Consider the following 21,281-nt stretch of genomic DNA (forward strand, 5'->3'; position numbering starts at 1 on the left):
ATGAGATAATTTTCAGGATTTAGATTTAATACACTGTCAAGAAGTAATGGCAATTCGGAAACGCTACCGTTTTCTCCAGATTCCGCAAACATTGTAACAGTTGCTCGTTTGCCAATTAGACGCTTCGCGTTTCGAATCATCGCCGCGGAAGATTCGAGTAATTACCTAAGTCTGTCTTACGGAAGATCCAACAGCTGACATGGTTCTACGCGACACGTGGCGCGACTGTTAAACGTTTCATTGCGAGACTATTTTCGCGCTCGTTTTCGGTAACTTCCCAGGGAAGTTTTCTAATTATTAGAATAATACGGTAACTTCTCGGACTGTCGACGTTCGTATTCAATGTGTTAATGCATGAGCAACAAAATGGCGTGTTGTTCGATGAGAATTTCGTTTGAAACAATTCCGTGGGTTGTTTCGATGACACGCCAGATTCGGGTATCGATGGAGGGAACGCGAGCAATGGCTGCAACAGGCGTCTTGCAGGTAAACAACCACTGCCTCCCCGCCATCTTGTTAGCATTCATCGTGAACCAGTTTGCACCGAAGTGTCGAGATAGTGCGATACCTACACAAATTATTTTCCGCGCATTCGTTTAAATTTCTTAACAGGGGAAACAGTGCGATCAATATTGAAATGTATTCCGTCCGGCGAACGGCGGACGTCCGCAACAATTTTTCATCATTTCGCTTGAATAATTTTGAATATTTTTTAACGCGCACCGAGCGTTCGTGCTTAAATGCTCGACCATTTGTCTGAATATCTGAATATTCGTTCGAGACAGCTTATACTGAACGATCCCCCGGATTCGCGCGGACCGAAAGTCTCGAACAACAATGCTATTCTCTCAGAAAGTTTGTACACTTTCGTATCCACCAAGATTCGAAGTGTTCTTATAGTTGTCGATTAACTATTGTATTAGTAGATATTAAATGCTAACACGAATTTCGTGGTAACGCGATTAATAAGGTTTTAATTCATTTCAGATCGCTGATGGATGACAAGGTATCGCATGAATCCGTCTGTTGAGCTTCTCAATGGTGAGTTTTATAATTTATATTTGCTGATATAAAGTGTATATTAATCAAATCTTTTTATACTTATAAGGAAAATCATGATTCCAACAAATAACGACTTGTTGCCTAAATATCGATTTTATTCGTTCTTTTCGAGATTTCTGCCGAAGGTCTTCATATTATTATTAATTCATAAATAATAATGATATTTCGTTTTGTATTATAATGTAAGGTTCGAAGTATCAATTTTCAGTACTCGAACTACTTGCACATGAATCAAAGAATCAAGAGGCAAGAATCGAATGATCTCGAACGCCATCGTCGATAGTCGAGTTCGTGGAAGATGATTGCACGGACTCGGTCAGTCCTAGATTCCCAGATGGTTTACTGTCGCTCGTAATCCCTTCGGTGTCCCCATGCACAATGTTCCTTTCCGTGAAACACTGGTCAGCCTTAACGAGCGGTTTTTTGCATCCTCGTCCCGCCATAATTACATTTTAACTGTGTCCACAAACAATGAGAGAACGAGAACTATGATCATCCTAGACTTGGTCGCAAACAGAAATGAAATATTCGACACAGTTACGTAACAGTTGATCCATTTGCTTCGTACGACAGGATGAAAGATATTTTGTTACCGGTAAATTAGTATTCTTCGTTAAGAACGATTAACCCTTTGCACTCCATAGGCTCCAATATTGCACCAGGAATAACATTAGATATTTTAATGAATCCTAAAGAAACTACAATTATTAGATTTTCACACATCCAAATTTTGCACTAAGGAAAATGAAAGATCTAAGAAATGTTATAGCATTGTTCATTTTCGCTAGGGGTACTATAAAAATTAGTTGCAGTTGCTGATAGATTACAAAACCATCTGGAGTGCTACGGGTTAAATCGCAATATGGAATCGTAATAACATGGTAATTAATTAGAACAATACGAAGTATGGTTAATACTGATCGTCTATTAATTGAAACTCCAATTAAACAATGCGAATGCTTTAACTAAAATTATACAGAACGAATCAACTGAATCCGATCGTATTCGAACGATAGATTCCACTGTTATCAGATTCCGCGTCGTTCCCAGATCTTCGTGAATTATCTTTCGAGCCGCGTTTCGTCAGAATCAGAGCCAATTAACCGTCCAAGATATGAAGAATCGATGCGGAACTAATTTGCAGACAACAACGGGTTCCCCGGGCTCCGTGTTTAATTACACGTGATAAATAGACGTCCTTTAATCGCGACGCTGCCCCCTGCCCGGGAACTTAAACCAATTACACTTTTGCTTGTCGGAGAGTTACAAAGCGATTCGACGTTCTGTTAGAATCCCTCGTCGTTCCCCGTTCTTCCTTCGATCTTACCCCGTGAATACGTTAAGATGACCCCGATCGGCTCGCAGAATCGAACAGATACGAATGCACCGAGTGTCCTGGAAAACGGTTCCATTCGTCCGTCGATTCGTTCAACTATCGGTCAAAATTGACCCCTCGCGCACGGGAGTTTTCTAGAGGGAATCGTCAACGTTTCGCTCTCATGGGAAACTAAGTAATGAGAATTTTGTTATTAGGAAGTAACCGACGAGACGAATTTTCGTGGAAACTAATGAGAAAACTCTTCTGATTAGAAACTAGTTAAGGAGAAAATGCTTATCGCTAGAAACTAATGAGAAGACTCATTAGAAACTAACTTAATTAAGCATATACAAATGAAACGAAGCTACTTCGTCTGAATATTTCCTGCATCGATGCATTACACGATTATTAATTAACACTAGAACTACCAGTCAGAATGACTGGTTTTGATCTGTTTGTTTCGCAATTAATATCTTAAAAGCATTCAATAATTTCAATGATCTTGAAAATAAATAGTTTCATTTCAATACTATAAGGAATGTCTAAAAAAACTGACAATAATGAAACTGACAAAAATGCTCGGTAGTTCTAGTGTTAATTTCATATCGAATCGAGTCGCTCAGAATCACCTCTCGTCTAAAATGTTAAATTAAGAATATACTTAAAAGTTTCCATGATGCAACCGATTATTATCGTATCTTCAAAATTTCAGTAGTACGTAACGCGAGAATTAATTATTCATATCGACGCATGAAATTGTATCGTTAATATTGGTGACTCGTCAAATACTGTGCGATTGTTCACTTCGATCGCCATTTGAATCCAACATTGTCTTTAATAAGGAACAACCTGTCGTTGCGCGATAAGATCAGTGACACAGCTGTCCCTCCAGAATTCAACGAATTTCGAACAGCCCGTCGCTGACCCGTGGCCCCTGTACGTCCAGTTCTCGAATCTCTTTATTGCGCGTACACCCCGTACGTTGCGCAAGCAGCTCGCTACGTGAGTAAAGTGGCGAATGGGATGTAACGAATAAATACCGTAAAATACATTATTTATTTTGCGAACGGGAACGCTTGTCTCCGAAGAAAGGAGAGCTTATGTAAATTGAATTTCTTCGTGAGCCGGGTCTTAATTGCTCTAATTGAGCTACGTGATCGCGCGTTTTTACGCTGACCGCAGCTCGCTTACACGCGATCGGTGGGTCTGATCAAATTCTCGGAACAGATTGCACTGCCACGATAGATCTCATAATATATTCGTAGTAACGCGCTTTCGATTTTCATTTAATTGCACTGGAAAGCTGAGGTTTCGTAAGAAAATCAAGTGTAATTATAAAGAACGTTGCGATGGAATTATCAGATAAAAGAAAAACGGCGACTTTTATCGACTACTCTAATCTGCGGATTACACGATCGTTTGTTATCGATATAGAGTCTGTCATTTTTCGATGACTGGCATGTTCGTAGGAATCTCACGGATATTTTATTATTCTTATCTTATAAATATCTTACACTCAATACTCCTGCAGTTGAGATAAAATTAGTCAGCAATTTATGTTACATAAATCGATGAAATAGTTTCATTCTAACTATGAAAATCTAAATTTCCATGGAGATCGATGTGGTAATTAAGCTACATCTTCTCTGTTCTATAATACTTCGTTATATTTAAATTACAAACGAACATTCGTACAAAACACTCGAACAACCATTAATCTGCTTGAACAGTCTCACAATCTCATAGAACGATCGTGCACTTTACTTCTTCTGCGGGGATTTCTGCATAGCTTGCATCTGAAAACGAAAATCGAATGTTATTTCAATATTTCCAACATTTCGAGGAATTCGTAAGTTCAGCTCTCCTTACTATATTCAGGGTGTCTGCGCCTATGTTCTGCGGCACGATGAAAAGTTCCTGGACCTGAAAGCAATATTGATTTTTATATAAACGCATCGATACGCGAAATAATAATAATAATAAAACAGCCCTTTCAGAATGTCTTCATGGAGCAAACCCCACAAAATGGAAAAAATACAATATCAAATCATTCGACTGAATTATTATCACTGCACGTTCATCGAACTGAATGTCACCGCAATGGATAGCATTATTTATAATATAGAAATGTTCGCGAATAATCATCGTTTAATTCAGTGTATCATAGTAATTCGATTTGCTTGGGTCAGCGGTAACCCCCATGGCATTCAACGTGTCAACTTCGAAGAATATCGTTTCGATCTCATCGGAAACCGTCGAGTATTTCCCGGCGAGGAACTTCCGGCTGCAAAGGATTAATTAAAATTCGAATCGCGGAGATTGACTTGCTCGCGAGGCAGGACTTAAAACTTTAATCGATCTCGAAACAATGAGCCGAACAATCTCGATGAACGCGGAACAGGTTCCTGCGATCGACAGCTCCCCGTTCGCCGTCTTCATACTTCGGACAATCGATAGTTCGCAGGAAGTCGAATTACCGTGCACGATTACTCACCTCCACGCCTTGCGGTGTGCCCAACGCGTATATCACTGCATCGGCGACGTCCTTGTCGCTCAATTTCGGTATTTTGTCGATGATTTCTTGCACCTTAATCGCATCCCTCAGCAAATCCGTTAACACCGCTCCAGGACTGATACTCTGTGTGACGCGTAACAAGAGAATAATTCAAATCGTAATTAGTACAGTGTGAAATTCGAATGAAGCAGTTGAGACGAATCGTAGTCTCGATTTTGAATTTATGTTAACCCTTTGCACTCCGTAGGCTCTCAGTCGCCACTCGATTTGGCGCAGAAAAATTATGGAGTACAATATTTAATGTTAAATTTCGCGTGGTGCATTAATATGTGAAATATTGAAATAAAACAGCCTCTTTCAATTTATGTACGGTTTCTCGTGAAGCCAATTTCAAGAAGTAACTATATTTCATCGGAAAGTGTTGGGTACTTTTGGAAAACTCTGAGTGCAAAGGGTTAACTGTAGACACTGATCACCGGTTTCTGCTTGGAAACAACTCTAAGACATTAAATATTGAATACCAATATTTAGAAATTAATAAACTACAGCAACGTTAGAGACGATGATTAATCACTTCATCTCACAGTTCTTACGATAGCGAGTTTCTTAGAACTGTTTTCGAGGAAGTCGGAACGTAAGTGCTATTAGAAGTAATTAGGAAGTATTAATAACTTCATCTCGCAGTTCTTACGTTGTACCGTCATTATCTTCGGTAAATATCGCAGATACCTCGAGATTCTCGTGACACTGAACGTGTTGAATATTGCAAAGCTCGAACTTGTTTGATCGAACGATTCTTACCGTTACTTTGATGTCCAAGCCGGTCTCCTTGATTTCGTGGCGAAGTTCAATGGTCAATGCGTTCAGCGCGTATTTACTGGCACCGTACATGCCAATTGGTATCTGTATTAACTCCGCGAAGTGACCCGCCATGCTGGAAATTACGAATTTTCGTGAATATTCGTGTATATAATTTGCATGGCAATTGAATGTAAAGTTTTGTACGACAACTTCTATTGGGATCATCGGATGCTTCCGAATATTTGGATCACAGCGTCTTTACCTGTTGATGTTGACTAGGTGGCCGACTGCTTTACGTTTCTTGATCGATTGCACGAATTCTCGTGCGCAAACTGCTGGGGCCACGACATTGGTCTCCAATGTCTTGCGATAGTCATCCGCGCTCATTTCTGTAACAGAACATTGACACTGCATTTACGGAACTCGCGAATTTCACGGGTATTGGATTTTTGAAACATTAGCAACGGTTTCAGTCGATTTTGATTCGACGAGGAACACGTATAATTTTCGCGATTTATATAGACGAACGCGTAGTTTTCTGGGAACAATACAATAAAGTGTAAATCAGTTTGAAAAATTTTTCGTAGGATATAGGATAAAATCAAGCAATGACTAGTATACACGTCGAACATAGAAAAAATCTCAATAAAATATATTAAAGTAATGAACTTAAAGAAAAATTGAGAAAGAATTGCACATTTATTTGGAAAAGTAAGTAATTGATCGTTGAAAGGTTGGTATTGTTTAACTGATTAACTTATAATTTGAGAAAGAATCTGGTCGATGTTTAAACGACAGTTAAATCTTGTAAACTTGAAAAATAAAATAATAGTACTTTGCGAAATCTGTACGTTGAAAATGTATTTACAAAAGTATGTTTACGAAAGACAGATGTTTCCTCATTGTTGCGAGTTCATTATTCCCGACGGTGTTGACAGAGTTCAGACTGGATTCGAAAGTTTACAGCGATAACGTGTATCTCCGAGTTGAAATGAAGGTCGCCATATAACGGTTAATGACCGTGAAAAAGAGAACTTGTTTGGAGGTGCACTGGCCTCTGCTCTGACTGTGTTCATGTACAGGGTGTCCTTATATCGAACAATCGAACTTTATGTATTTGTTGCATGGGAAACGATAGTTTAGAAAGATCTATCTAAATATCAGTTTAGATCAAACTACGTCATTTTCATAAATGATAACGTACAATTATTGAATTTCTATAAAAACCCTGAATTCGAATATTCACTCAACGCGATAACTCCCGACATATCAACTATTCATTTACTGTAACAATAAAGCATATAATTGGCAAGAAATGTGTGCTTCCAGGTCAAATTTAGAACGGTTTAGTCACGGTTCCATCCTACCGGTGAAAATTTCGTTGTATCACGTTGAAGAAGATAAATTAACCGTTTGCCTATAATTACCTCGCTAAACTATGCACACTAAGGTATTCAACTGCTTTCTAGCAAACCCAATTTACTGTCTTACTTTTAGTCTCTACTTCTCTTATCCACCCTAGTTTTCTAATCTTTAATTTTAACATCATTTCACAAACATTCATACATCTGCAATCATCATGAACAGAAGGAACCGTTTACCAATGATTTTCGACATCTCAGCGACAGCGGCGTTGTTCACGAGAATGTCAGCGCCGCCGAGTTTCTCCTCGATCCATTTGAACGCTTTCAGAACGTCCTCTTCGTTCCTGATGTCGCATTCGACCGGGTAAAATTTATCCTTGCCGAGTTCCGCGGCTAGTTCGTCGAGCTTGTCCTTCCTCCTCGCGAGACCGACCACTCTGACGGAATCGTTAACCAAGAACCTCGCGGTCGCCGCGCCGATCCCGGCGCTCGCGCCGGTCACGATCGCCAGTTTTCCGTGCCAACGTTTCATCGTTCGCGATATCTTCTCGCTGACTGAACGGCTGCTCCGCTCTTCGCAGCATTTTAAATCCCGCACACTGGAGATACGTTGCAGCCGGGCTGCCAACCAGCGTCGAGCTCGCGGATACGCCGTCAGATTATTCGGCGTTCTTCGAACGTAAACGAGCCGTTATTACATAAATGACAGTGCCGGTTCGTCGTCGAAGGGTGGACCGAGCTGACGATTGAATACGTCAAGCGCCACGAAAATCTTAAGCGTCTTCCTATAGAGTTTGTCTTTCGTAGCAAAGAAAAGTAGGAATACTTGTGAATTGTTTGGCGTTGCAACGTTCGCGTTACGCTATTATCAACTTAGTTGCATTAAACATTTTTATTTCACGTCGGTTGTCTTGTGTGTTACGATTGTTTTTTAGTCATTCAGAAGCGTCAGTCACAGTGGCTGACATGGCGCTTAACGTGTTAAGGGCATCTCGGATCACGGTCAGACGCGAGATTCAATTTTCATTGAACGCGCACACGTGGGAAGTGTCGGTTGTTCGAGCGATTAATCGACACTTTGCGTACTAATTAACACTAGGTTTACGGAACGCGTCAAATCTCCAGTTTCCACAATCTAAATAAACGAGCATCGATTCTTTTAGGAATAATAGAATGAAGTGTACGATAAATGCCCGTGAACTTAGTGTTAAGTAACTTCTCTATAATTGTAGCCATAAAATATATTATTTCATCGCATTATGATGTTTAAATATATCGTCACAAATTCCAGGGATGAGTATGCATTATTAGTAATCTGTATTATATTTTCTAATGTATCGTAAGTAACTGTAAGAGGTAAATAGATTGCGATATAAAAGTAAAAACGTAGAAATCTCAATGAAATTTTAATTGATTAATTGAGTAAACACTTTCGTGTTCATGGTGTTTATATAATTATAATTACATAGTTAACTTGAAACCGTTGGATTTTCTTTATTACGTGTACTGGTAGAAAGATAATCTGATCAGGAAATGGAAGAAAATGTTTGTTACCAACTATGTGCAAACGGTGATACTAGAAAGAAACGAGTTTCAATTGCATGGTCATCATGTAATCTACACTAATGCAGCTATAAATAGGACGGGACACAATATGGTACACAGAGGCGTTATTCTATAATCTTTTATTCGTTCTATCGTACAACTTTACTGCGTCAAAACTGGCGTCCCTCGTTTAGGGAGCTTATTTGACGAAAAGGACTTAATAAACATGACTACTGAATGGTACAAATTACACAACGTTGCAACAGCACGACTGAACTTTTACCAGCTTGTCCAACTTTGTCCATCTATTTACTCGCTATTGAAATTCCCATTAATGAGTTCTGCGGTACAATCGTGAGTTCGTAAACCTGGGAAACATAATCATAAATAAAATCCATACACTGGCGTTTGAATGAATAACGAATATTCCGTACCTCTGCGCCTTCTGGTGCTCCTATCGCGTAGATCACTCCATCGGCGATGTGCGAGTCGTACAACATTATGGCACCGTCAATGCCACTAGCGTTGAGTATCGATGTCAGTAAGTCCGTCGATACAGCGCCCGGACTAACACTCTGTGGAAATGTAAACAATCATCCAATTTACAACCGTGAATTTGTATTAAACGAAATATACTGTACATTGCGCGAGAACGTTTCGTATGTTCTTTCAGTGTCATTGTTATCATCGACTAGCCGTCTCGCATATAACGTTGACACGTTGACTGCCATGTCGGTGACGGACGCTTCAGAGTTGCTTGACAATTATATGTAAGATGTCTGAGTACCTTTGCTACGAGAGGATAAGTCTTACGTAAGACGCTTGAAATTTTTGTGACGGTTAACGTGTCAATGTTCATTGTTCATGCGAAACGAGAAGCCTTCCACGTGTAGAATGATGCGAACAACGATTTAATAAGACGCGGATGTGACACGGCAAGAAGTAAGTCTCTCGATATCGGTCCTGTAAGGTGAAAAGGTCAATGCGAAGTAACATCTTACCGTGACTCTTATGTTCAGCTTCGCTGCAATTATTTCGTGACGAAGTTCCGCGCTCAGTGCCGTCAAACCGTATTTACTCGCGCAGTACATGCCGAGTGGCATCGTAAGAGTTTCCGCGTAATGCCCGGCTATGCTGCAAATTCGAACAGACCATTTTGTTTCATATACGGTGTCAATAGTTAAGTAATTTATCAGTTTCATGTAATTAGTAGTTCATCGATTTTGTCAATTTTATATAGTTCACGAAATTCTACTATGATTATTCGTTTGATTATTCACTCGAAATGATTGAAGCCTCGTAATGAAGTACTCTTATCTTAAGGAAGTCGTTCTTATCTCAAGGAAGGACGCGCGACTGTATTTATCAAAACTCATTTTCCACCTTGCATTAAGTTATGAAATACGCGAAGATTACAGACACTAACGGTATCAGCAGTTTGTGTTGTAGATACTAGTGTCTACCGTGACTAGTCGAACAACTGATTACAAGATAGTGGACAAGTTAGACGGCGAATTCCTCTTAGCGCGAACAGAGATGAAGAAAAAGGGGAAAATTGAAAAGCTAATTAATCCGATGATCTTAATAATCCAAGAAACGCGGAATATTAAATCACGTTTCGAAACCGATCTTATATCATTATATAACAATTGAAATCTCAGCTTCTTTAAAGAAATAAGACACTGTTTGTCTCATTGGAACGTTGCGCAGTTTTACGAGCAAAGATTAAGTAACATGTGCATTAAATCTGCGTAAATTTAGGACGGTGCTTACCTGTTAATATTGACTATATGGCCGCGCGAGTTACGTCGCTTGACCGATTTCACAAATTCCCTGGCGCATATCGCGGGGGCTATTAGATTAAGGTCTAATACCTTCCGGTATTCTTCGGTAGGCGAATCTGCAAGAACCGTGATGATATTAAAACGTACCACTACAGGCAAAAAATGAACGCATTCGTGTAGTATGCAGATAGTTCAAAGAATCGTTCAGTATAGTTCAAAGGTTCATCTTTAGACATTAACCCTTTGCGGACGAAAATTGTTGGAAACATACAAAACCTTCAACACATGAAAATTATATATCAATTGCTTAATCAATAGAAAAAAATTACGTGCTGATCTCTTGCTGTTTGACTAGATCATTTGTCCATGACTTGGTCTTTCAAATCTGAACGTTTCATCTCTCCGAAATGACGACGTCCGTTCGCAGAGTTAACACTTATGTAACTCCAGCTTCATTATCATGTCCAAATGTTCACTCTTTAACATCTACACACGGCGCTTTAAACATTCCCAATTTCCAATCACTAAATTAGAAGCTCAACATACAAATGTAACGGAAAAGGAACAGATACTAGAATATAAGTGTTAGAATTATCTAGTATTAATTAATCACTGGTGTTACTAGCGTAGTGTTAAAGTAATGTAGTAACTAGTATTAATTAATCACTGCCGAGTATACAGTCCAACACAAGGCGAGTATAGTCCAAAAAATCGGCGTAGACATTTACAAAATGATATTTCTAAGATCCAATATGCGTCTATTTGCATTTCGTAAACCTAGTGTTAAATATTTCTCCATCGAGCTCGAATTCGCTGATTCTTACCGATGATCGGTGCGGCGCACACTACCCCCGCGTTGTTCACCAGAATATCAGCGCCGCCCAGTTTCTCGTTCACCCACTTGAAAGCGTTCAGGATGTCCTCTTCCTTGGTGGCGTCGCATCGCACGGGGAAGAACTTGTCCTTGCCGAATTTCTGGGCCAATTCCTGCAGCTTGTCCTTCCTCCTCGCCAGGCCGACCACTTTGATGCTGTGATCGATCAGGGATTTCGCGATCGCGGTGCCGATCCCGGCACTAGCGCCGGTCACAATCGCAACTTTGCCAGCCCAGGTATTCATAGCTAATGCTGTCGCAACATTCATGCTGTCCAGTTGCACTCGGCTACTTTATATACGGGATCTAGCTACTTTTTTGCAGCCGGATACAACATGCGCTTGACCTTCTCCGTGAAGGTCATCGGGATTAGCCGAGTCTGTACGCTCGTTGATTGTCATACGGAATGCGGATAATGATAACAATAAACGCGGAATCTACGGGGATAATGCAGTGTCCTAGTTTTAACGCTAGAATTACTGTAGCAGACAAGATAACTGGTTTCAGTTCTTCTGTTTCGCAATTATTGATACCTTCACAGCATTGAATATTGTTACAATTTTTATAGAGGTTGCATATAGAGTTGCGTTGACCTGAGAAGAGAAAAGACCTGCACACTGCGAGCTACATCGTTTCTATTCATTTCTATTTCATTCAATTATCTATTCCTACGTTTCTTTAAAATAAAAATATTTAAATTCCATTAATACTACACTAAGTTCATGGGTTTATCTAAAAAATTCCTGTATCCCGTTTAAACGAACTATCTTATCTCGAGCTGTTACGTCGCCGCATTGTGAACACTGGCAATGAGCACAGTCTCACATCAAGGAACTGTCTAGTCATGGCAGAATGAAATGGCAAGAATGGATCTCTCAATGTAACAATGTGCAACAATGAATAAGTGATTCCCAGATCACTGCTAAAAAGGCGACACTCGTTCCGATCAATTCAAATCACTTTGTACGAGTTCGCCAACTTTATTACCTCACCGTGTCGTAGTTTCTGCGGGCAGAGTTGGTAACAGAGGTGCAATATGCTAAGTAGCATAGGAAACGCGAAGCGCGCGCCTTTCGGTTTCGAAAGAATTCGCAGAATCACCAAACGTTGATCCAAATCAGGATCGTCGAACATTGTGCTCCAAAATTTCGGTAATGTTCGTCTTATCTCTATGTTTACGGATGTTTATTCTATTGTTCAAGGAAGAATTCATGATCTTGGAGCTTTAACGCTAGGTTCATGGACGTTCAGTGTACAGTTTATTTTATTTATCCAGGAAAGATTCACGTTCCGTTTAAATCTAGACAATTAGGGATTTAACACTAGAACTTAATAGGTCAAAGTGATCTGTTCCTGAACGATTACAATCTTATGTTTACAATCGTTGAAAGGATGACAGATGATTCTCTGAGAAAATTGAGTAATGACTCGGGACATGCTGAATCAACGCCAGACGGAGCGAGATTCGGTGTTCACGGTCACGTGGGAAGTATAGTTTGTTCGAGCGATTAGCTCTAACTGCACCGTCACTTTGTGTTAATTCCTGTCGTAACCAATCGAATAATGGATTAGGGTACACAAGGAAACGAAGTGGAGGATACAATTATATTTATTTATGCATTTATTCCGATTACATAATTAACTTGAAACCGCTGACTTAGTATCGTCTACGCCGATGGAAAGATTATCCGATCAGAAGCTCTTGTCGCCGACTATACACAAACGATGATACTAAACAGAAACGAGTTTCAATTGCACGCTTGTTACGTAACCTACGCTGATGTAGCTATAAATGGGATGACACGTAATACGCTGCAATGTGGTGTTATTCCATCGCGTTTTATTTATTCTCTCGTAGAACTTTGTTGTGATACAATTGGCGTTTCCCGGTGTTCAGGCTAACGCTAACTTAATGAATATTAATAATGAATGACATAAATTACAGAACGTCGCAGTAATACGAATGAACTTTTTGTACTAGTGTGTACTCTAATTATATTCATTTCTGACGCGAAATCTTCTGTAACATTTGTCGTTTGTCCTCGATGGGAAACGCGAAATCCATCAATCGAATTTCGGGGCGCCGACCGGTGCGTTCTGCGGTATAATTGTGAGCTCGTAAACCTGCGAAAGATACGTTAATTATGAGTGCGATCTGCATATACGAAATTTGAATGAATAACGAATGTTTATTTACCTCCGCGCCTTCTGGTGCTCCTATCGCGTAGATCACTGCTTCGGCGATGTTCGAGTCGTACAATATCGGAACGCCACTGGGTATGTTATCAGCCTTCAGTACTGCTTTCATCAAGTCCGTCAACACGGCACCTGGACTGATACTCTGCGGAGACGTGAACATTTATAATTTCACATTTGCAACCGTGGATTTGTGTTTCTTAACCCTTTGCGGACGAATGTCGGCATTTCGACGAGATGAAGTGTTCGTATTAACGCTAGAACTACCGTAACAGTCGAAATAACTGGTTTCAGTTTTTCTGTTTCGCGATTATTGATATCTTCGAAGCATTGAATATTCGAAATGGCTTTAAAAATAAATTGTTTCACTTGAATACTATAATGATTGTCTGAAGAAATCGAAAATAATCTATTACTACAATATTCATAGCGATTACATGTCAATCGTATCAAATGACTGGTTTCGATTGTTTTGTTTAGCAATTATTGATATCTTCGAAGCACTGAATATTCGAAATGGCTTTGAAAATAAATAATGATTTAATAAGACGCGGATGTGACACGGCAAGAAGCAAGTAGATGTCTCTCGATATCGGTCCTGCAAAGTAAAAAAGTCAATGCGAAGTAACATCTTACCGTGACTCTTATGTTCAGCTTCGCTGCAATTATTTCGTGACGAAGTTCCGTGCCCAGTGCAGTCAAACCGTATTTACTCGCGCAGTACATGCCCAGTGGTATCGGAAGAGTTTCCGCGTAATGCCCGGCCACGCTGCAAATTCGAACAGACCATTTTGTTTCATATACAGTGCTAATAGTCGAGTAGTTTATCAGTTTCATGTAATTAGTAGTTCATCGATTTCGTCAATTTTATATAGTTAGTAGTTCACGAAATTCTAGTATGATTATTCGTTTGATTATTATCTCGAAATGATTCAAGCCTCGTAACAGACTACTCTTGTCTCAAGGAAGTGGTTCTTATCTTAACAGTTGACGGACGGGTCGAATCCACCCTGTCTTTCCCAGTTTCCGGGTGTATTTAGGGTATATTTAGTTACCTATATTTTAGGTATATTTAAAACGTGGTCCGTCCTAGGAAGTCACAATGGAAAAACGTAAATTTACGTGGCCCGTCCGTTAAGTGTTAACGAAGGAGTTGCAACTGTGCTTATCAAAATTTATTTTGCACCTTGCACTTGAGTTATGAAACACGCGAAGATTAGACTGACACTAAACGCTCCAACAATTCATATCTAGACACTAATTGCTACCTTAACCAGTCGAACAGCTATTTAGAAGATAAAAGTGAATAAGTTAGACGGTGAGTTTCTGTTGGCGCATACAGAAACGAAGAAAAAGGCGAAAATTGAAGAGCTGATTACTCCAATAATATCAACAATTAAAGGAAATTTTCAATCACGTTTTGATACCGATCATTCGACCTTATGCGTGTATTATAGAATAATTGAAATGTCAGTTTCTTTAAAGAAATAGGACAGTATTTTTCTCATTGCAACGTTGCACAGTTTTACGAGCGAAGATTAAGTAACATGTGCATTAAATCTGCGTAAATTTAGGACGGTGCTCACCTGTTAATATTGACTATATGGCCGCGCGAGTTGCGTTGCTTGATCGATTTCACAAATTCCCTGGCGCATATCGCGGGAGCTATTAGATTAAGGTCTAATACCTTCCGGTATTCTTCGGTAGTCGAATCTGCAAGAACCGTGATGATATTAAAACGTACCACTAGAGGCAAAAAATGAATGCATTCGTGTATCATGCAGATCTACGTTCAATATCATTCAAAGACTCATCTTACGAGATCAAACCCTTACGTATCTCCTTATATTCATTAACACTAGTACTACCGAGCATTTAATACGATTGATATGTAATCTCTATAAAAATTGTAACAATAGATTATTTTCAGTTTCTTTGGATATTCATAGTACTCGAGTGAAACCATTTATTTCCAAAATCATTTCAAATATTCAATGCTTTTGTTAATAATTCTGACTGGTACGGTAGTTCTAGTGTCAATAAATACACGGAACTTTAAACATTTTAATTTCCAATCACTAAATTAAAAGCTCAAACTCAAAAGAAACCGTCACTGATATTTTTAACTGATACAACCCTCAAATACGGAAAACAAACAAATATTAGAACACTAGAACAAATGAATCAATGACGAGCGTACAGTAACTAAAATAAATAGCAAACTGAAAACGAAGATGTGCATTCGGAAAACTGAATAATTAACCTTTGCACTCGGAAGTTTCTTACTAGAAATATTTAACATCTTTTAACTAGGCAAAGACGATACTCTTTGAGATTAACTCGAAGAGAAATCGCCAATATATCGAGGAACAAAGCTATTTTATTCTAATATTTCACGTATCAAGGCACTATACAAAGTTCCCCATTAAATATCAGATTCTACAGTTTTACTGTATCAAATCAATGGTGACTGAGTCACCTCCCGAGTGCAAAAGGTAAATTGTCGGAAAAATAATTATTTTGAGTTCCGTATACGTCAAACACTGCTAACTACTTAATGTTCCTCTAACGAAAATAGTCTATCCAACAAATATTCCATTCGCACTGAACTGTTCCGTTAACACTAGGTTTCCGGGCATTTATCGTACACTTCATTCTATCATTCCTAAAAGAATTGATGAAGAACATTTACAAAATGATATTTCTAAAATCCAATATGCGTCAATTTCCGTAAACCTAGTGTTAAATATTTCTCCGTCGAGCTCGAATTCGCCGATTCTCACCGATGATCGCCGTGCTGCTTCCTACCCCCGCGTTGTTCACCAGAATATCAGCGCCGCCCAGTTTCTCGTTCACCCACTTGAAAGCGTTCAGGATGTCCTCTTCCTTGGAGGCGTCGCATTGCACGGGGAAGAACTTGTCCTTGCCGAATTTCTGGGCGAGCTCCTGCAGCTTGTCCTTCCTCCTCGCCAGGCCGACCACTTTGATGCTGTGGTCGATCAGGGATTTCGCGATCGCGGTGCCGATCCCGGCACTGGCGCCGGTCACAATAGCAACTTTTCCAGCCCAAGTATCCATGGCTAACGCTGTAGAAACACTGATGCCACTCTGCTGCTCGCGGCGACTTTATACAGGAAACTTACTCGGGGTTGTGCAATCGTGCGTCACTTGTGCGTAGTGTCCTTCGTGGTGGCCATCCGGATTGGTTGAGTCTATTCCTACTCGGACTATCACACGGAGTGCAGTGGACGATAAGTTTCGAACGCGGAAACCGCAGCGATAAGTTCGTTAGTTTATCTGAAAAATTCCTGTATCCTGTTCAAACGAACTATCGCATCTCTAGCTGCGACGCCGCTGCATCGTGGACACGTGGCAATAACGATCTTGTTGCAAGGAATTGGCTAGTCACGGCAGAATGAAGCGGCAGGAATGGATCTCTTGTTGCAACAATGTGCAACGATGAATAAGTGATTCACAGATCGCTGCCGAGGAAACGACACTCGTTCCGATCAATTCAAATCAGTCGCTGCGAGTTTGCCGACTTTATTACCTCACCGCGTCGTAATTTCGGGCAGCGTCGGTGGCAGAGGCGCAGTATGCTAAGTAGCATAGCAAGCTACGCGAAGCACGCGTCTTTCCGGGTCGAAAGAATTTATAGAAGTGCCGAGGGTTGATAACCTAGATCGGCGTTGTTGAAGCTTCTCACGTACCAAAAATTCGCGGTAATGTCCGCCGACCTGCCGAGCTTTAACGCTGCGTTCGTGGACGTTATTGTGCGGTTTATTTGATTTGTCTGGTAAAGATTCGCGTTCTTCCTTTCAGATCTTGGAATGTCTCGTTTTTGAATCGTTGATCTATGATTATTTATAAAATAATAGATGATTTTCCGGGAAACTTTTAACGCTGGGTTCGTGGACGTTATTGTGCAGTTTATTTTATTTGTCTGGGAAAGATTCACGTTCTTCCTTTCAGATGTTGGAAATTGGGGATTTAACTCTAGAACCTAGTGAGTCGAAATTTCTCGTTTCTGAATCGTTCGTCTAGGATTATTAAAAAAATAATAGATGATTTTCCAGGAAACTTTTAATGGTAGGTTCGTAAAGAATGCACAAATTATAAAAGAATATCCTATAATTATCTATCTTATGCCTCTGTCGCAAGAAATCCAGTTATTTTCGTTTTCGTATCGCTTTATTTACCGTTCAATTAAAGGGAACAAGTCTCACTCGAGTGAACGACGAACCTACTTTTTTCTCCGTACTATGAACAGTTCACGATATTCGGTCTCCATTCAGAATCAAATCCCGCTTGGTATCGAGAGTCCCATGTACACGTGGCGAGGTATAACTGTTATTTCGAAGATCTGAAACGAATAATTCCCATGTTCCTCGCATGAGAAAGAAATGCATGGGATCTTACCTCTGCACTGTCTGCAGCGGACAGTGCCTGTATCACAGTATCTGCGACATCTTTGTCGTGCAACATCGGGATCTTTTTGTCAAATTCATCTACCTTCAGTGTGTTCCGCGACATCTCTGTATAGACGAGTCCTGGGCTGATGCTCTGTTGAAATTTGAACTGGTCTTAACACTTTAAAAGTTACTTATGACTTTATCCTTTGCAAATCTTTTGTTCGTCACAGGCATTGTTACGATAAAGTATTTATTGCTCGTTACGTTTGACTTATCTCGTGTACTTTATCTGTTAAACATTATGAAATATCATGGAATCAACCGTGAATGTCTATGTTAGGTTCTAAGATTACACAAGAGTGCATGATAGATGATTATCTATAGAATGACTCGACAAACTAGTATGGAACGAGTTTTCACCGTTACTTTCACGTTGAGAGTGCTCTGAATCATCTCGTGACGAAGTTCCGTGCGCAACGCGATGAGTCCTGCTTTACTAATGGCGTACATATTGAAAATTTTGGGAACCGTTTCCGTGTAACGACCGAGTATGCTGTAAATCGTATAGTTTCGTCATGATTCCGCTGATTTCATTTATATCAACCCTTCGAGGACGAACGACGTCGTATAAACGACGTCAAGCTTTCGTGTTGAGAATGTAGAATTACAGGCGAATAATTGAATTATTCAAATGACCAATGCTCGATACGTGGTTTCCTTTTTTCTCGAGTACTCAAGAGGTCAATGGATCATTGACCTTCCTCTGCTGAAGGTTTCGAAGACTTTGGAAAGTCGTCCTCGAAGGGTTAAACCTCTGCACTCGAGAGGCGACTCAGTCGACATTCGATTCGAGATAATAAAATTACTAAGTGTTATGTACGATATTAACCCTTAGCACTCCAGGTTGTCAATCTATCAGCAACTGCAATTTTTATAGTATTCCTAGCGAAAGTGAGAAATATAACATTTCGATCTTTTGTTTTCCTTAGTGCAAAATTTGGATGTATGGAACATTTAATAATTTTAGGGTAGTTTCTTTAAGATTCATTAAAATATTTAATATTATAAGTGGTGCAATATCGGAGCTTACAGAGTTCAAAGGGTTAAGTTCCCTAGAATTCATCAATATATGAGATATTTATATGAAACAGCTTTGTTCCTTGATTTATGTATACTTTTCTTATCGGAAAGTGTTAAATATTTCCAATGAGAAACCTTGGAGTGCAAAGAGTTAGCAATTCTTATTTACCCATTTAATTGTCATTTCTTCCTTCAGAAGATACCCGATTTTCACGGTTAAAGTCCTCGCGCTATAAAAAACACTGGGCTGCACTTTATTAAAACGAAAGCGTGCTTAATCCTTTGCACACGAAAGTTTTTCACTGGAAATATTCAACATTTTTCGACGAGATACAGACGACACTCTTTGAAAATTTAACGATAATTCATAGATAAATCAAGCGACAAAGTAATTTTATTTAAATATTTCCCATAGCAATAGAAAATTCTATTTCAAATACTAAATTATTTTATAGTTTTGCTGTATCGAATCAAGTGGTGACTGAGAGTCAATAAAGAATATTTTTCTTGATAAATATTCATTATTTTCTGATTAAATATCAATGATATGTTTTGCAACTGACATAAAGAAATACCTTGTATAAATTAAGTGACAGAACTAGTTTATTTCGATGTTCCGTGTGTCGATACATTATACAAAAATTTGATTATTTTGTTCGGTCGAGTCAAACGGCGATTGAGAGTCACCTCTCGAGTGCAAAGGGTTAAACAGAAGAACTGCTCACCTATCGATATTTATTATATGACCGCACGCATTGCGTTTCCTAATGGATTTAGCGAATTCCCTCGCACATATCGCCGGCGCTATTAAGTTAACGTCGAGAATCCTTCGGTACTCCTCGGTTGGCGTTTCTGAAGCACAAGTCAAATTTGAGGAATATATTCTTCCAGTGTAAAACTACTGTGCATAAATTACTCCATAGAAATTCAAACGAACAGTAGCACGATGATCATGCTAAAAAGCTGCTGCCTCATCGAATAATTGGGACTCCGATTGGATGTTTTAAGCGAGACTCTAACCTTGCTGTAATTATCGAGCACAGTGTATCACTTTCAAACAAAACCTTAGTATCTTGCTGCAGCGAAGAACAAGAATGTCGGTATTATCGCCGTGAATCATCACAAATGACCGGCAATTATTGTTACCGATATAATTCTGCAAGATCATGGAAAATATAGCAAGTAATACGCTTCCTACCTACATAACGTGCCCGCACGATTCACCAGGCTATAATTAACTCGTAATTTATTGAACACTAGATTTACCGAAGTTTATTCCACGCTTCATTCCTGGAAAACTATACGTTCGCTCGTATAGATCGCGTGATTGCGATCGAAATCGATACACTCTTAGCAAATAATGTTTAACCCCTTGCCGTACAATGACGAGCGAGACTCGTGATGAAGATTTCTAGGCTAATTCAACAACAATCGATATTATTCATTACCCACGGATCAAAGGAAACGACTATTTTCCTATTATCATTGTATTATCTTCAAATGAAATTTCCAGCTGAAGTAGGAAAATTTTGTTGTATTTCTTACAAATTGATAGTAAAATATTAGGGGTTAAAGAATTCAATATCCGTCAAACTGACGCGTTCTGTAAACCTAGCGTTAAGAAGAATTACTTTGCTCGACCAGTTGCGGTAGGACCGGGAATTTTTGAAACTCTGAAACTGTTTCAATGAGAAACTCTGCGAGTCTCGAGTATTGGAATAGGAAGCTAAAATATCAATGTCTCGTTCTATGGACAATTAGTCATTGACAGCTTCAATGACAGTGTTAAAAATGGTGTCACTCGTATTCGAGTAACGTGGCAGTCAAAGTGCTAATACAGTATCAAAACGGTCTAAGCTATTCGTCAATCATCTCCGAATATCGAAGACAGTGTTACCGATGATCATAGTCGCGCTGACGACGCCAGCGTTGTTGATCAATATATCAACGCCTCCCAGGTTGTCTTCGACCCAGCCGAAAGCCTTCAAAATGTCCTCTTCCTTGGAGAGATCGCATTGAATAGGGACAAATTTGTCTCTACCGAGTTGCTTGGTCAGTTCCTCGAGCCTCTGCTTCCTCCTCGCGAGACCCACCACCTTGACGCCGTGTCCGGCGAGGAGCTTCGCGCACGCGGAGCCGATCCCGGAGCTCGCGCCGGTCACGATCGCCACTTTTCCAGCCCAACGATGCATCGTTCGCGATGTGCGCCGACGAAACTGATCAAAATGCAGCGAGCCGCGACTTTATAAAGAGCTAATTACTGTTTATCGTGTCGCTGTCAATTAATGTCGACAATAAACGTGTTACTTTGAAAAAATGGTAAAATGGTC

At 39.7% G+C, this 21,281-nt stretch overlaps 4 protein-coding genes across 5 annotated transcripts in view; 1 reads left to right on the forward strand and 3 right to left on the reverse strand.

The window, feature by feature from the left end:
* The first annotated feature begins 773 nt into the window (after positions 1-773).
* The window catches only part of Grd (GABA-gated ion channel), an 81,587-nt gene continuing 61,079 nt past the window's right edge, over positions 774-21,281 (forward strand). Inside the window, exons 1-2 of the mRNA XM_031993248.2 lie at positions 774-855; positions 988-1,041. The gene's annotated coding sequence lies outside the window, so the exon portion shown is untranslated. The remainder of the gene's footprint in view (positions 856-987; positions 1,042-21,281) is intronic.
* LOC116434669 (uncharacterized) lies at positions 3,843-11,548 on the reverse strand. Its single transcript, XM_031993256.2, has 11 exons — positions 11,214-11,548; positions 10,379-10,505; positions 9,607-9,739; positions 9,040-9,180; positions 8,917-8,973; positions 7,298-7,751; positions 5,959-6,085; positions 5,697-5,829; positions 4,875-5,018; positions 4,250-4,303; positions 3,843-4,176 (listed from the first exon to the last, which is right to left on the reverse strand). Exons 1-11 carry the CDS (start codon positions 11,530-11,532, stop codon positions 4,141-4,143), a joined length of 1,725 nt encoding a protein of 574 aa, XP_031849116.2. The 5' UTR covers positions 11,533-11,548; the 3' UTR covers positions 3,843-4,140.
* On the reverse strand, positions 12,855-16,581 carry LOC143174174 (farnesol dehydrogenase-like). The gene is made up of 5 exons (XM_076371172.1): positions 16,243-16,581; positions 15,046-15,172; positions 14,096-14,228; positions 13,461-13,604; positions 12,855-13,387 (listed from the first exon to the last, which is right to left on the reverse strand). The coding sequence occupies exons 1-5, from the start codon at positions 16,535-16,537 to the stop codon at positions 13,328-13,330; spliced, it is 759 nt and encodes a 252-aa protein (XP_076227287.1). The 5' UTR covers positions 16,538-16,581; the 3' UTR covers positions 12,855-13,327.
* Positions 16,621-21,180, reverse strand: LOC116434680 (farnesol dehydrogenase-like). 2 transcript variants are annotated; one of them, XM_076371171.1, is made up of 5 exons: positions 20,849-21,180; positions 19,677-19,803; positions 18,292-18,424; positions 17,879-18,022; positions 16,621-16,756 (listed from the first exon to the last, which is right to left on the reverse strand). In XM_076371171.1, exons 1-5 carry the CDS (start codon positions 21,141-21,143, stop codon positions 16,748-16,750), a joined length of 708 nt encoding a protein of 235 aa, XP_076227286.1. In that variant the 5' UTR covers positions 21,144-21,180; the 3' UTR covers positions 16,621-16,747. The 2 variants fall into 2 exon arrangements, with proteins under 2 accessions (XP_076227286.1, XP_031849133.2); XM_031993273.2 differs by lacking the exon at positions 16,621-16,756 and adding an exon at positions 17,525-17,822.

This window comes from Nomia melanderi, chromosome 10 (assembly GCF_051020985.1).
Source record: "Nomia melanderi isolate GNS246 chromosome 10, iyNomMela1, whole genome shotgun sequence".
Classification (NCBI taxonomy): Eukaryota; Metazoa; Arthropoda; class Insecta; order Hymenoptera; family Halictidae; genus Nomia; species Nomia melanderi.

Coding starts and splice junctions, on each gene's coding strand:
- LOC116434669 (XM_031993256.2), bottom strand. CDS start 11,532: ATGAATGTTGCGACAGCATTAGCTATGAATACCTGGGCTGGCAAAGTT. Junction 7,752..8,916: donor TGGGAATTTCAATAGCGAGT/AAATAGATGGAC, acceptor TTTATGTAATAA/CGGCTCGTTTACGTTCGAAG. Junction 4,177..4,249: donor GCGCAGACACCCTGAATATA/GTAAGGAGAGCT, acceptor TTTCGTTTTCAG/ATGCAAGCTATGCAGAAATC.
- LOC143174174 (XM_076371172.1), bottom strand. CDS start 16,537: ATGGATACTTGGGCTGGAAAAGTTGCTATTGTGACCGGCGCCAGTGCC. Junction 13,605..14,095: donor AGCTGAACATAAGAGTCACG/GTAAGATGTTAC, acceptor ACGTCTCCGCAG/AGTATCAGTCCAGGTGCCGT. Junction 13,388..13,460: donor GAGCACCAGAAGGCGCGGAG/GTAAATAAACAT, acceptor TATCTTTCGCAG/GTTTACGAGCTCACAATTAT.
- LOC116434680 (XM_031993273.2), bottom strand. CDS start 21,143: ATGCATCGTTGGGCTGGAAAAGTGGCGATCGTGACCGGCGCGAGCTCC. Junction 18,425..19,676: donor CATATAATAAATATCGATAG/GTGAGCAGTTCT, acceptor TACGATTTACAG/CATACTCGGTCGTTACACGG. Junction 18,023..18,291: donor CTCTCAACGTGAAAGTAACG/GTGAAAACTCGT, acceptor AAATTTCAACAG/AGCATCAGCCCAGGACTCGT.